The sequence below is a fragment of the Chiloscyllium punctatum genome, chromosome 8, assembly GCF_047496795.1.
Source record: "Chiloscyllium punctatum isolate Juve2018m chromosome 8, sChiPun1.3, whole genome shotgun sequence".
Taxonomy (NCBI): domain Eukaryota; kingdom Metazoa; phylum Chordata; class Chondrichthyes; order Orectolobiformes; family Hemiscylliidae; genus Chiloscyllium; species Chiloscyllium punctatum.
This window is the reverse complement of record NC_092746.1, coordinates 1,589,806-1,605,658: the sequence shown is the minus strand read 5'-3', so window position 1 is coordinate 1,605,658 and position 15,853 is coordinate 1,589,806. Positions and strand designations below refer to the sequence as shown.

Here is a 15,853-nt window from a genome sequence, read left to right as displayed (position 1 = left end):
GCAGGCTGTGGCAATAAAGCTAGGTGAATGATTGCCTGCAGGATGAGAGCTGAGAGTCCTCTGACAACATGCAAATGCTCCACCATTTGTGCTATACATTATAGTTGTCTTCTTGTATCAGTCAGTAATGTTTATTTGATTAAAATGCCTGGATGACCTCTCTCACTCTATTACACAAGTAGTGAATTGACAGACTTTAAAATATCACCAGCTCCAGGCCATAAGAGGCCAGACATATAAAAGATAATTGCCTATTTCACCTTCACAAATCACCAGTTGTGACTGCAACAAGTGACAGACTTCAATGAGGATGTTCTTCGTGAAGCTTAAGGAGATTCAGACAAGGGGAGTTGTTCCAACACCCTGGGTAGTTATCTCCTTCTGTCAAAGCTCAGAGGGTCATGGAGCTGAAGGAGACTATAGAAAGGGCAGGGGTGATGACAGAGGGATATGAAAATAAGGACACAAATTTTAAAATCAAGGTATTCCTTGATGGAGAGTCAATATAAAATCAGTGAGTACAGAACTAATAAGGGAACTGGACTTGGTGCAAGTAAATACTTAGGCAGAAGAGTTTTGGATGACTTCAAGCTTAGATGGAGAGAAGAATGAGGAAGACCAGCTGGAGTTACATAGATTATTTAATCTTAAATTACCAAAACACTGGATGAAGGTTTCAGATGAGCTGCAGCAAGTGTGGAATCAGGAGATGTAGCATTCCAAAGGGGCCCCTATTCAACACACCCACATCAGAGAACAGGTGGCTTCACAAAAATCTTTAAGTCTGGACCAAGCCCTTCAATACTCACTACATCACTACTTGAAAGTGCAGTCATGTGGTGTTGGACAATTATCTTGGGATCAAATATGCCCAAAATATTTGATAGGGAGAGGCACTGAATCAGTTTTAATGAAAAAGTTACCACTGACCCAAAGTATTGACAGCTTCTCTCCACAGTTCCTGCCTGACCACCCGAGTATTTCCAATATTAGTTTTGCTGTTCTCTGGAGGTATTGTTAGCTATTACACAGGACTTGTGTACCAACTAGGTCTCCCCAATATTTAGTTGAAGAAAATTTTTGCTCCCAGCATGATAGTTTGGCAACAGGGGAAGAGTTGAGAAGAGTGGTGATAAAGTTGAGCTGGGTTTTTTTTTTCTGGTATTCCACTTTCATGCTCTTAAATTGCAACACCACAATGTTCCAAGAAAAAAGCCATTTTATCCATACTTCAGAGAAGGAAACATGAGGATTTCACGTCCGCTATTTTTCTAAAAAAAACTACTTACCTGACAAGGTCCATTCCAAGTAACCCTTCGGTCTCTGTCGCTGTCTCTCTGGTGACCACAGCGCCATTACCAATGCAAACTCCATGGTCATTGGCTCCCATTTCTGCTCCCCACATCCAGGCTGGTTTGCTTAATATTACAGCAAGTGTCCTCTCTACCTGGTCAATAGCAATGTACGTGCACTACCAAATCAAAAGACATGGAAAAAAAATCAGTCAAGAGAGCACATCAGTCTAACACGAAGAATCAAAGTTATTAGTGAGATGCAATTCGGGAGAGGCTGAGATTTAAATTACAGTGGCTCTGGCCTCCTCACATACAGAAGTTGTACCACCAAAAAAAGCAGCATGTTAAATCTATATGTTAAAAGAAAGCATGCTAAAACTATATAGATGGTTGGAGGGAAAGTTTGACATTATAATCCAGGGGGAAAATAAAAAGTCAATTCACATTGAGAGAAGTGTCAGCTAGCAAATGAATGCCAACCACAGATTTGGTAAAGGAAAATGGTGTTTGAGGTTGTAATGGAGAGCTTTCATCTGTATGCAGATTTTCAAAAGACATTGGACAAAGTTCTATGTAAAACACATCTAAGCAAGCCAGGAAAGATGGTGTCATGGTGGTAATGATGGTTCTGCTGGCTAACGGTCAAATGGGTTCAAATCCCACTGTGGCAAATAAAGAAATCCAAATTTAATAGATTCAGATTTTAAAAATGCTTGCCTAATAGTGACCATACCAATTTTCAATTAGAAAAAATAACACCCATTTGGCTCCTTTAGGGAAGGAAGCTGCCATATTTGCTTGCTCTAGTCTACATATGACTGCAGACACACAGCAATGTGGTTGACTCTTAACTGCCGTCTGGGCAATTAGGGATGGGCAATAAATGCTGGCCAAGCCAATGATTCTCACATTCCTTAAATGAATTAGAAAACAAAATCTAGTATCAAAGTTTGTGTGTACTTGGATGCCATTTTGGACATCTGAAGCCACTTGCAATGCCTAAAAGATAGGTGCTAGGCACCAGAATTTTGCACCTTATGGTATCATAACAGGTAGTATCAGCATTTTATTTTCAATTAAATGCATGTACCAAAACAATTGAGATAAACAGAGTTTGGCACTTACAATGTTGATCTATCAAAAGAAAATGGGTAAGCAATACCACCATAAATTGGAGTGTGTTTAAAGGATTTATAATATACTAACAAAGAGGTATTTCAGTAATGCATCAAGATTTGAAATGGAAAAATCCTTTTATTTTTACAATAACTTTGAAATAGCTTAATCAATACAAAGCCTCCGTCATTTCCAATAGGTGGTCAGTACATTTAACACTTTACTAGAGAAGGCAATTTCAAATCAATTTTTACTAAACTGATTTATAATAAAAACAAAAATGCTGGAAATACTCAGATAGTCTCAGGTAGCATCTATTAGGGAGAGAAATGCAATTAATGTTTCTGTCTCCACTGGGAATTGCCTTAACTGCGAAATACTTTCAGTACATCCATAGTATTCGGTTTTTCTTTTAAGAATAGACAAACTACACCTAAACTGAGGCGGCTCAGTATCATAGACCCTGCTTGTGAATCAAGTTTATAAAACTCTAACCATACAATTCTGTTGTACTTTCAAAACTAATATTGTAATATCAGTTTATAAATCCAAAATAGAATCGGTAATCAATAATGCATAAACATAAAATGATTTATAATCTATTGCACTCTAATATACTCTTCACAAAATGAAGCCAGTTTCTAGAAAGGTGTAACAAAGAAAGAAAAGAATCGCACCTCAAACTTATTTAATACTTTGTGCCATTTGATTTGATAATTTACATTATTATAGACAGTGCAATATAAAGATATATTGCATTTGGCTGTTATCCGATGTCCTCAATAAAGGAATTTAAATGATTTCATACAAAACTAGACACTATACCATAGGGAACAAATCTCCTTTTCAGCAATTCAGAAACCATCTTTCAGATTGAATGATTTAAAATGTGAGAGAAACTGGCAGTCAACATAGAATATCTGATTCTGTTCCAGTTAAGTGAGCTTGAAGCAAGCTCAGATCCACTTAGACTCAAATGATAGTGACTGTAAAATTGTTAAGGGAAGCTTTTTAAAAAATATTTTATCAAGAAACAAAGTTACATGTTGTACATTACCTACAGCACAAATTTACAAACTGGGACTGCTCACTTATATGCTGACACAAAGTTTCCAAAGCTACTAGAATTTTCACTATCATTGGAACTCTAACTTTTTCCTACGCTTAACTGTACATGACTTTGTTGCATTAAGGATCAGACTTTGTCGTGATAGCATCTCAAAACAAACATTGCCATTTTGAGCTCTTTTACCAGGGAATGAGAAGGAAAGATGCTCATGTTAAGGGCAAAATGCAGGGAAAGAGCAAATAGAATGCCTTTAATATGCTTTCCATCATAATAACAAAGATGTATGAAGTTTAAGGTAAACAAGGTGCATGACTCTAGCAATTTCCAACCAGGTGCTGATGGAACTAGCTGAAGAAACTGCAGATTTCACAGAAATGTTCAAAAGTTCACTGAAACTGGATAACATCTTTGTGACAGAAATGGAATACTTTCAGCCATGAAGGACTTATTTAATTATTCTGTGCTGTTTAGTACACACCAGGTTATTATGAGACAGTTTATTATTTTTTTGAAGATAAAAGAAAATAGTAGAATGATCTGAAAATCTGGTCAGTTCTTCAGCCTCATCAATGCTCTATTCAGCAGTGACCTAAAACTTCCCCAGGTAAGGATAAGCTGTTCCTGATGAAGGGCTCTTGCCGAAAACTTCGCTTCTCCTGCTCCTCGGATGCAGCCTAACCTGCTGTGCTTTTCCAGCACCACACTCTCGACTCTAAAGTCAAAAATCACACCACCAGGTTATGGTCCAACAGGTTTATTTGAAAGTACAATCTTTTGGAACGTTGCTCCTTCATTAGGTAGCTGCTGCAGCAGCCATTACAAGTGCATCCCCCATTCAGAGTTTGAAACAATGAGATTATGCTGCCTTAAGTATTCAACAAACCAATGCAACACAACTTACAAACTGATCAAACATGCAGGGAAACCACTCGTCCTCCATCTTATTATGCAGTGTTACATTTACTAAATAGATGTTGCTTTGTGGGCCTCATGCATCAAAAGTGAGCAATACCATGACCATTAAGGGAATCATTCAATTAATGTGCATTTGGTGAGTGACTGTGCCAAGAAATTTAGCTTGCTGACCACCTTCAACTTTGCAGCACCTATGTTGTTATCTTGAAATTCAACAATTTCTAACACCTTTGCACCTCCAAGATCACCAAGAACGATGACTGGAGGTATCCCTTTCACGCATGGGTCATGATCTCCAGAAATCATGACACAGTCAGAGGACTTTCAATAAGAATGGTAGAGTCACATCACAACTATGGATAGAGCCTTCAGTCGCCTGAAGCAAATGTTTTCTTGTACTCCAGGGAGCAAATCTCTACAGTTGTAAGAGCCTCCACATTTGAGGTGATGTGGTGCATCCCCTCAATATTGAGGGTCCAGCCACTATCACATGTGATACTGAAACCTGTAGGAGGAAGAGAGGTGGAAGGTAGACTTGAAGGATGACAGATGTAAGGAGGGAGGGAGCAGACTGCATGCACTTGGACAGAGTGCAGAGACCACATAGCAATGAACCACTCTACTTTCAATGCAGACCTCACTATTCCCTTAGACTACAACCACTACAGGCTTGCCTTTGTCCAATATTAATCAATACCCCTAATCCTCTCATACTGAGCTTTGATACCGTAAGATTCAGTCCACAAGTTCACTCTATGCTGAATTAGATCTTGGTGTGTCACACAGAAGTGTATAGACTCAGACATCTGCTCATTTTCATTGAACTGAAGCCTTGGAAATTAGTTGAAACAGCTTGATTCTTGCAAGTTTCATTACTCGCCATTCTGGTCTTGAAATCTCTTGTAAAATATTGTGTAACAGAAGACTGCCTTGGCGTAATGCTTATTGAAGTTCTCACCATCTCTCATTTGTCAACACAAGATTAAAATCATATTGGTTATCGATTTAAATGACTGATGCTCTGTCATACAATTAAGGACTACACTAAGACTCAAAAGGCAGTTATTTGGATTTTTAAAAAAATGACATTGGCGTCATAGAAAGAGTTGCATATTTCCTCCCCAATCTGTTCATTGACTGATTATTTTGTTGGTATCGCTTTCGATACTTGCTCCCTTACTCCAGAGACAAGCAGGGCACAAAGTTATTCTAATTCTAACCCAGTATTCATGGGAAAATTAGAACTTTGCTGTCACATGTAATTGAAACATACCTCAACAATATTGGTAGAGTGATGTGCAGGAGTTCACCTCAAAGAAGAACTGCCTGTAATGTAATGGTTGCATTGTGCAAACCCACATTGAAGAATCGTGCTTTAGAAACAGCACTTCGTGTTGGCAACGCAATGGTGTTACAGCCAACACGTTTCAAAAGATCGTGCTGTAGAAACACAGTATCCTAATTCGTCAATCACATTACAGTAAATTCATATTAGTGAAACGCACGTTATAGTGGAATGACCTGTAATTTGTTTAAATGTCTAGGCTCATACATCTAGGTTACGCTACCATTAAGTTTGGTAGAAGATTTGTAGTTCGGGTGCTCGTTTTTGTGGTTCTGTTCGCCGAGCTGGGAATTTGTCTTGCAAACATTTCGTCCCCTGTCTAGGTGACATCCTCAGTGCTTGGGAGCCTCCTGTGAAGCGCTTCTGTGATGTTTCCTCCGGCATTTATAGTGGCCTGTCTCTGCCGCTTCCGGTTGTCAGTTCGAGCTGTCCACTGTAGTGGCCGGTATATTGGGTCCAGGTCGATGTGTTTGTTGATGTCAACAAACAAGCGGCAGAGACAGGCCACTATAAATGCCGGAGGAAACATCACAGAAGCGCTTCACAGGAGGCTCCCAAGCACTGAGGATGTCACCTAGACAGGGGACGAAACGTTTGCAAGACAAATTCCCAGCTCGGTGAACAGAACCACAACAACCATTGAGTAAGCAATTTCAAATGCTTTTCAGCTCCATAACAGCATTTGTTGGCAGTAGAAGAGCATAGCTACATTGGCTGATACATTAGGATCACAGCTGACACCTGACTATCCTTTATTTGCTGCAGCTCTCAAGATAACCCACTTGTTTAGTAATGTTGCAACATGGCACATCAACAACTGATACCAGTCAGATCAGATTCACATTACTGATGCCAAGAACAGCACTATTCAACTCAAGCACCAGACAGTGCACACAGATTCTTGACAGCTGCACATTAGAGAACTTCTGTACTTTGTACAGGGCCTGCATGTTATTATTTGTGGATTAAATATACAGTCAATTCTAATATAACGTGATAGTTCCATTCCTGTGCTATATGAAAATAGTGTAATAGTGGCACAATTTAAGCCAATACAGGCAAGAACAGTTCACGTTCTACAAATAACAGTCTAAATTAACAGCACTGCTGCCTCACAGCGCTAGAGACCCTGGTTCAATTCCTGCCTCAGGTGACTGTGTGGAGCTGGAACATCCTCCCAGTGTCTGCGTGGGTTTCCTCCCACAATCCAAAAATGTGCAGGTTAGGTGAATTGGCCATGCTAAATTGCCCGTAGTAGTAGGTGAAGGGGTAAACGTAGGGGAATGGGTTTGGGTGGGTTGCGCTTCGGCGGGGCGGTGTGGACTTGTTGGGCCGAAGGGCCTGTTTCCACACTAAGTAATCTAAACAAATTCTTCAATTGCATAATGCCAATTTGCGTTGAAGAAATATGCATTGTAGCAGAACCCACGGTAGAAACTCAGACTCAAGAAGATTTTCTGATAATCATTAAGATTAATCTTATGAGAGGGAGGAACGTTATTTCAAAAATAATAGGCCACCTTTGTATACTAAAATATCACAGTGCCTTCTATTCCTTTCACTTCATGCACAAAGTAGACATTCTTCAGCAAAATGTCTAAACTGGTTTCCAAATGGAGACGCTCAGTTCCTCCCCTCTAACTGGCCCAGTGATGCTACCATTTCTGAGATGTATGTTTTTCTCAACTGAAGACACCTCCACCTCACACCCCACTTCAAATTTTGTGGGCAACAGGGCCTCGACAATCCTGCTGTCTCCCCTTCCCTTCTGAACAGAGCTTTGTTAGGGCACCCGTTACCTTACCCTTTAACTTATCTGCCTATACAGATGCATGGAACCTCATCACCTGCAAGTTTGCCTCCAAGTGACACACCATCCTGACACAAGAGTATATTGCCCTTCCTTCATCATAGCTGGGTTAACTCCCTCAGAATATTGAGAGCGCACAGATACTAAATGGACAGCAGAGGCTCAGGTCGGCAACTCACCACAACCTTCTCAAGGGGCAATTAGGGCAATAAGAGTTTTTAAATCTTTTATGTGCCAATTCTTATAAATTGTGTTGCAAGACTAAATAAGATCAGCAGCCAAACTAAAATTATCTGAAGTACTTATTCATCATTTCAGTTCTGATTATTGGCTTCATCAGTTACACAAACACCAGAGGATTTCTGAACTGGTGTTTTCTCTCAATCTATTTTTAAAATATTATACCTCCTTACAATCGATGATCTAATATCCTAGATATTCTTCTCAAACATAGTCTTAAAAGTGTTTATATAATTATAGTCAGAATACATTAAACTATCAGGTCATGATAACTTTCTGAATTTCTACCAAAATAAGTTGAAAATACATAGTAGTTTTCTAAAACTTTAATGTCGTGTTATGAACTTTACTAGAAATACTATATCTCATGCAACATTTTCACTATGAACAAGTTCTTATAACTAGGCATCCAACCTCCTCATAAATCAGATTTCCTTCTTTTTTTTGTCCCCCCCAGTGATCATGTCAGTTTAGAAGTCAGGCGGTCTTAAATGAACAATTTGGGCACTCAACATTAACATTTAGAAATGACATTTCTCACTCCCAAAGCATTTACATGTTAGTTATTTCAAATATGACCAATCTACAAAGAGTGTTCAAACATGCAGTTTTCTTTTTAAAAATGCATGGCCAAAAGACCACCAATTTCCCTGGCTGTTCTGTGAACCCTATAACCGAGATGTTAGGACCGTGACATTACCAGGGCCAGGCTCTGTTGCTATTCCAAATCCAGGTACAGGGTCATTAATATTTGGGAGGAGGGATGGTGATCAAAATCACCAACAATGTAATCATAGGGTCACACTGCATGGAAAGAGACCCTTCAATCCAACTTGTCCATGCTGACCAGACATCCCAATCTGACGTAATGCCATTTGCCAGCATTTGGCCCATATCCATCTAACCCTTCCCATTCATGCAGCCATCCACATGCCTTTTAAAATGTGTAATCGCACCCACCTCCACCGCTTCCTCTGGCAGCTTGTTCCATTCACCCACCACCCTCTGCGTGAAAAAGTTACCCCTTGGATCCTTTTAAAATTTTTCCCCTCTCACTCTTGACTCCCCCTCACCCTCACCCTAGGGAAAAAAAAAAGACCTTGGCTATTCACCCTATCCATGCCCTCATGATTTTATAAACTTCTCTAAAGGTTAGCCCTTCAGCCTTTGACGCTGCAGGGAAAGAAGCCCCAGCCTGTTCAGCCTCTCCCTATAATGCAGACACTCTAGTTTCAGCAACTTCTTTGTAAAATCTTCTGCACTCTGCTTTGCTGGTAGAGTGACTGAATATTTGCAAATGTCATGTCAATCAAGTGGGTTGCTTTAAACTGAATGTCAAGCTTTTAGTGTTGTTAGAGCTTTAGTCATCCAGGCAAATGGCAAGTATGCCATCACTCTCATGACTTGTGTCTTGAAAATGGTGAACACGCTATGGGAGTATCATGAAGCAAGTACTTTTGCAGGATTCCTAGCCTCTAACCTGCTCTTGTAGTCACTGTCTTTAGATGGCTAGTCCAATTCTGTTTTAGGTCAAAGGTAATCCCTAAAAGGTGGGGTTAGTGGGAGATTCAATGATGGTGACACCATTGAATGTCAAGGAATAGTGGTTTTTGATCGAGTCTTATTGGAGTTGATTATTTCTGTGGCATGAATGAGGCGTGCCATTTTTCAGCCCGAGCTTGGATATTGTCCAGATTTAGTTGCTTTTGGACATGGGACTGCTTTACTCCCATTTCTACTGATAGGAGCATCCTGCTTCTACCCAATGATGTTCACTTTATATGTTGCTAGGAGGCTGAATGGAGCTAAGCAAGAGAGAGGTTTTGATGTTTTATTGCTTAAATAAAATAGCCAAAATGAGTATTTTTACATCATCCCAGAAATAATATGCTGTTAAATCAATTCAGTGGTTCACAAATTTGGGTCACAAACATAATAATTAGCTGGTACCTTTCAGACGATGCCTTACAGGTACCACACATGGCACCACTGGGAAGAGTAATAAAATGAGCAACAACCAGAACCATTCTCTGCTCTCTCCCAGCTCGAGCTACTCTGTGATTCTGTTCTCTTTAGACTCCTGCCCTATTTGCACTCCTGCCAACAGCAGAAGCCAATCAGAACCAGGCAAACCATCTCAATGATATCTCTAAATACCTATTTTTTTAAAAGCAGGATTAAAGCATCTCTATATTGCAACTAAGTTTGTGAAAAATACAAATGCATAAGAAATCCAGCCAGTCTTTAAAATGAACATAAAGAGATTAACAAACGGCTTCCAGAAGCCACAAGACTTCTCTTGTAGATTCAACCACATCCAAAAGCCCACAGACACTCAGACCGTGATGTCTTGAGAAATCAAACACAAAAGGGTCATTAAAACAATTCAAGGATTCCAGGACACTCACTGATATCTCAAAGATTCTGCAGCATTGAACAGGAAACAGGAAGACAGACATCACAATAATGTGCACTATCATTTGACACTTTGCTTTGTGGACCAGTGATTTTTCAAACTTAACTGAAATGCAAACAGCTATTTTGAGGAAAATATTGTTAATACCATGAGAGGGGCTTCTTGATAGCAATAGCATCCCAACAAGGGAAAAGGGACATATTCAGCATTACTGTACTGAAGCAAGTCACAACCTGCGATGATGTAGTAAGGTAAAAGAAAGGAGCCTTCAACTCATTCCCAGGATGTGTTCTGCACAGTCCACCTGAGGAACAACTTCCAACAATTTAACTACAGAAGCCATTGCAGTTGCTGAAACTGACATTTTCGTATGTTTCACCTCAGAAAGAGAACTTAAGTAAAGCCAAACCTGTAATAATATTAGAGACTGATTTTATCTTCATATGTAAAACTTGCATAATTCACTTTACAACTTTATTAGCTAACACACAGACACAAACTTATCACCTTTTAAAATACGAAACTTTCACCAATGATTGCATAATAAACTAACCGCATCTGTTTAAAGCAGTGCTGCATTTTACTTTTCTCTGGAAACTCTTGATAATTAAAATGGGCCTTTAAAAATTCTTATTTCAGAGTCCACATCTGATATGTGGTCATGATAACAAAACTCAAAAAATGTTATGTAATACTCAAGTACTGCATGCATAGTTTAAAATTTATGGGATCACTAAAATCTTTCAAAAAGAAAAAGGAATCATACGGTCAAAAGGCTTGAGAACCATGCACAGATCACTCCTTTCCAGAACAACATGGTTACAATAAAGATATACAGTTTATACAAGGGTGATACCACTGATACTAACTTTTGGCTTAGTAAAATCTTACACCGGTCGTCAGTAGTACACAATTTACGTAGTGCTATATTACATTCACTATATTGCTCCCACTTCCTTTTCACATGCAAGCATCAACTCTCTCTACTAATATACTTACTCACTGCTTTCACTTATTTCAATAGCTCATATTTCATATGAGGATGTAAATTAGCAATGTAGAAAATTTAAAAATGCCCAAAGTTTTTATTATCTTCTGTAAAGCCTTACTTTAGTCAGGCATCAACTACTCACTGGGGTACTTGACAAAAGCTCAACTTTGTCACACCTTCAGAATCAAATAGATCAAACTTCATCTATCCTCAAAGACACCCAAAAATTTCTTCAGGCAGGGTTTCATCATTCAGCACTGTCACCATCTCTTTAGATCAGAAGGGAAAGTGGAAGTCTAAAAAGAAACTGGGTCAGTTTTGAATAAAAATGGCAAAATTTAAATTAAATCTTATACTCTCACATGAGCATATAATTTAGAAAAAAAAAATCAATTTTTTTTACTTTTTCTTTGAAAATCTGATAGTGGGCATCATAAATTAATGTTGAGTCAACATACACATGCAACTGGGAAATTTAGATTAGATTCCCCTACAGTGTGGAAACAAGCCCTTCAGCCCAACCAGTCCACACCGACCCTCCGAAGAGTAACCCACCCAGACCCATTTCCCTCCGACTAATGCACCTAACTTTGGGCAATTTAGCAGGCCAATCCACTTGACCTGAACATCATTGGACTATGGGAGGAAACCAGAGCACACGGAGGAAACCCACACAGACATGGGGAGAATGTGAAAACTCCACACAGATGGTCGCCCAAGGCTGGAATCGAACCTGGGACCGTAGTGCTGTGAGGCAGCAGTGCTAACTGCTGAGCCACTGTGCCACCCCTGCTCCTTCTTAGCCATAAGCTGACCAGAAAGATGTGATGCCACTAACAGGTCAAGAAATGGAATAACCATTGATCCCAGAAGTCAAATATTCTCCACCACACCGTCAATGAATCAACAAGAAACCATAGTATATAATTCACCATGGCAGTACCAGAGAAGAATGAGTGGATACCAGACAAAAAGACAATAACAACTCACATTCGAAACATTAGAGGACCTAAATACTTTGAAGATGTAATGCATATGCAGGGCCAGGAGGAAGTGGGATTTACTAGAAAAAAAAACAGATTTTGTTCATGAATGATAGAATTCTTGATACACTATGTAAACCAGTAGTTAGAAATGACATGCGTGCAATTGACTTTTTCTTGAAAGTGGTAATGTTTGGAGAATTGCATTTGTACACTATCATAATAGGATCTCTGAAATAGTTGCCTTTCTATAGAAAGGCATAGAACGTTAAAGCCAACACAGGGTTTGGAGATAGACATCCAGCCAAATTGAGGACCAAATATAAATTGGATTCAGAATCTTCTGCTGTGTAACAGCCTACTTTTTATTATCTACAGATGGCTGTCAAATTTCCTAGGCCACATTTAAAATTGATTATGGAAAAAAAAACTGCTGGTAATAGAACTTCAATCTTCTGCACTATTGAAACTGTATGATATTTAAATTCTATTAACCTACTCTCGTTGAGGTTTACAGCCAGTTAAATTGCATCACACTGCTGTCAAAATGTAATTATGGAATCAATGAAAGTGGGAAACTGGATTATCTTGCACTTTCTAAGACCAAAGTGGGAAAAAATGTTTTCTCCTTCAATTACTGCCTTTGAAACTTCCACTGAGTCATTGAAAATGTAATCAGATTAAAAACATAATGATGACAAAAGGTGTCAGGTTTCATTTTACAATTTTATAAGGAGACTTTAATTTCATAGCTGTAATACAGTGTTACCTACAGATTATTTACTGTGAAAATACTGCAAAATTGGTCACACTATACTGCCAAAGAAAATAATCAGCATTAATGTGTTTACAAATGCAATGGAGTTTTATTCAATGGAAACTGAAAGAGATTGGATTATCATTTCATTTGCATACACAAGACCAATGTAATTAAATAATTTTTATTTAACACAGGAAATTCTAATTTCGGTTTCCATGTTAAAAGTCCATGACACTGGTTTCCAATAGCCGATAAGTTCACAACGACCAAGAAGTTGGCAACATTAAAAAAAAATCCAAATTAACACTGAACTGCAAACATGCATTAAAGAACAATTTTTAAAAATAAAATCTGCAGCTGTGGAGAGAAACAGAGTCAATGGGACAGATTTTCACCAGGTCAGGTTGCGTCAGGAGCCATTTAAGAGGTGACCTGAACTGTTAGCTTGCTCTCTCCATGGATGCTGCCTGAACTGCTGCAATCTCCAGCATTTGTTGTTTTCTGGGATTACTAAATCCATTCCAGGGCTTTTGGATTTTCAGTAGTGTTGGTTTAAGTCCACACTCAGCATTCCTAACTTGATCTATCATACATGGCCCAGGACAACTGAGGTTCTTCAGCCTAGGATTTGTCTGATTACCCAGTGTTAGAGGACAGGACACTGGTGAGTCTTAACAAGAGGAGCTACCTGCTTTACATAACAAGAGGTAGTTTATGGAAATGAGAGCAATTGGTAAATGTTACATTGATTAGTCAGTCTTCGGTAATTATGCCCATCAGGAGCCAGAGGTTATATATCTTCCTCCAGTGGGACCTCAGCTAAGCTGCTCGATTCTCTGTCCAAAGCTTGTGTGATAGCAGATTGGATGGTGCCTAATACACCACCAATATTAACCCTTTCAGAACCATGTTTTATATAACATACACCTTAAACTTACACGGATTCAGGTCAGGTGTTTAAAAAGGATTTGGTTCACAGTTCCAGAGGAGTCCAAAGAAGTGCGATGCACAGAAGGGAAGAGTTAAAAAATCCTATCCTTATCTCTACTCCCTGTTATCTTGGTTTGTTCATAAAAGGTCAAACGGTTTCAACTGTCTTGCAGTTTCAGGGATGAAAAGCTTTAAATGCCTGGATGATTAGTTCTTTAATTACTCAGCAGAAGAAAAGGAGCTTTTTTTTAAAAAATGAAAACTGAGTTATGAAACAATCATTTCATTTCTTCCACAGACTATATAAGTTACTGCTTCTATACAGTGCATGCTAAATGAATGAGTATACAAATGCCACATGTTGGGATAGGATGGCATTGCTGGGATGAGGACTTAGCTCCTGCCATTCATGACTGCCAGACCCCAGCTTCCTGGTTATCAGGAGGTAAACTTTTGGCACATACTCTCTCCCTTGGTGTGAACAGCAGAACTAGTAATGCTGCTGGGGGTTCTGAATTTTAACTCAATTCTTGCCTAAATTTAATTGGATGGGAAACTCCACCTCGATTACAAATAAAAGATTTGCCTATTGAAAACAGCAACTGTAGTCAGATTTCTGGTGGACTCGGGTTTCTTAACAAAACAAAAACCACCTCCTGCTTCTCATCTGCTATTATACAAAGGGAACTTCCAGTCTCCACTTTTCAATGACACATCACTCAACAAAGCCATAAATTTTCTATTTTCTATCTGGACAAGCACCATAGAGACTAGACAGAAACTTATTAACAGGATCGTACATATTTTAGAGAGAGGCTTTCTACTTTAGAAGCAAGCTTTGCTCTAAATTAAATATTCCTGAATAAATTCTTAACTGTACAATCTTTACAAGGAGGTAAAAGCAATGACTGCACATGCTGGAAATCAGATTCTCGAATAATGGTGCTGGAAGAGCACAGCAGTTCAGGCAGCATCCGAGGAGCAGTAAAATCAACGTTTCGGGCAAAAGCCCTTCATCAGGAATAAAGGCAGAGAGCCTGAAGGGTGGACAGATAAGCTAGAGGAGGGTGGGGGTGGGGAGAAAGTAGCATAGAGTACAATGGGTGAGTGGGGGAGGGGATGAAGGTGATAGGTCAGGGAGGAGAGGGTGGAGTGGATAGCTGGAAAAGGAGATAGGCAGGTAGGACAAGTCCGGACAAGTCATGGGGACAGTGCTGAGCGGGAAGTTTAGAACTAGGGTGAGGTGGGAGAAGGGGAAAATGAAGAAACTGTTGAAGTCCACATTGATGCCCTGGGGTTGAAGTGTTCCGAGGCGGAAGATGAGGCGTTCTTCCTCCAGGCGTCTGGTGGTGAGGGAATGGCGGTGAAGGAGGCCCAGGACCTCCATGTCCTCGGCAGAGTGGGAGGAGGAGTTGAAATGTTGGGCCACGGGGCGGTGTGGTTGATTGGTGCGGGTGTCCTGGAGATGTTCCCTAAAGTGCTCTGCCTGGAGGCGTCCAGTCTCCCCAATGTAGAGGAGACTGCATCGGGAGCAACGGATACAATAAATTATATTAGTGGATGTGCAAGTAAAACTTTGATGGATGTGGAAGGCTCCTTTAGGGCCTTGGATAGAGGTGAGGGAGGAGGTGTGGACGCAGGTTTTACAGTTCCTGCGGTGGCAGGGGAAAGTGCCAGGATGAGAGGGTGGGTTGTAGGGGGGCATGGACCTGACCAGGTAGTCACAGAGGGAATGGTCTTTGTGGAAAGGGGAAAGGCGTGGGGCAGGAAATATATCCCTGGTGGTGGGGTCTGTTTGGAGGTGGCGGAAATGTCGGCGGATGATTTGGTTTATTCGAAGGTTGGTAAGGTGGAAGGTGAGCACCAGGGGCGTTCTGTCCTTGTTACGGTTGGAGGGGTGGGGTCTGAGGGCGGAGGTGCGGGATGTAGACGAGATGCATTGGAGGGCATCTTTAACCACGTGGGAAGGGAAATTGCGGTCTC

General features: G+C 40.0%; 1 protein-coding gene across 2 annotated transcripts in view; it reads right to left on the bottom strand.

The window, feature by feature from the left end:
* LOC140480312 (secernin-1-like) overlaps positions 1–15,853 on the bottom strand; it is an 86,073-nt gene that overhangs the window by 28,986 nt on the left and 41,234 nt on the right. For both annotated transcript variants that reach the window (XM_072575032.1, XM_072575031.1), the window contains exon 3: positions 1,290–1,471. In XM_072575032.1, the coding sequence (XP_072431133.1) occupies positions 1,290–1,471 (182 nt within the window). The remainder of the gene's footprint in view (positions 1–1,289; positions 1,472–15,853) is intronic.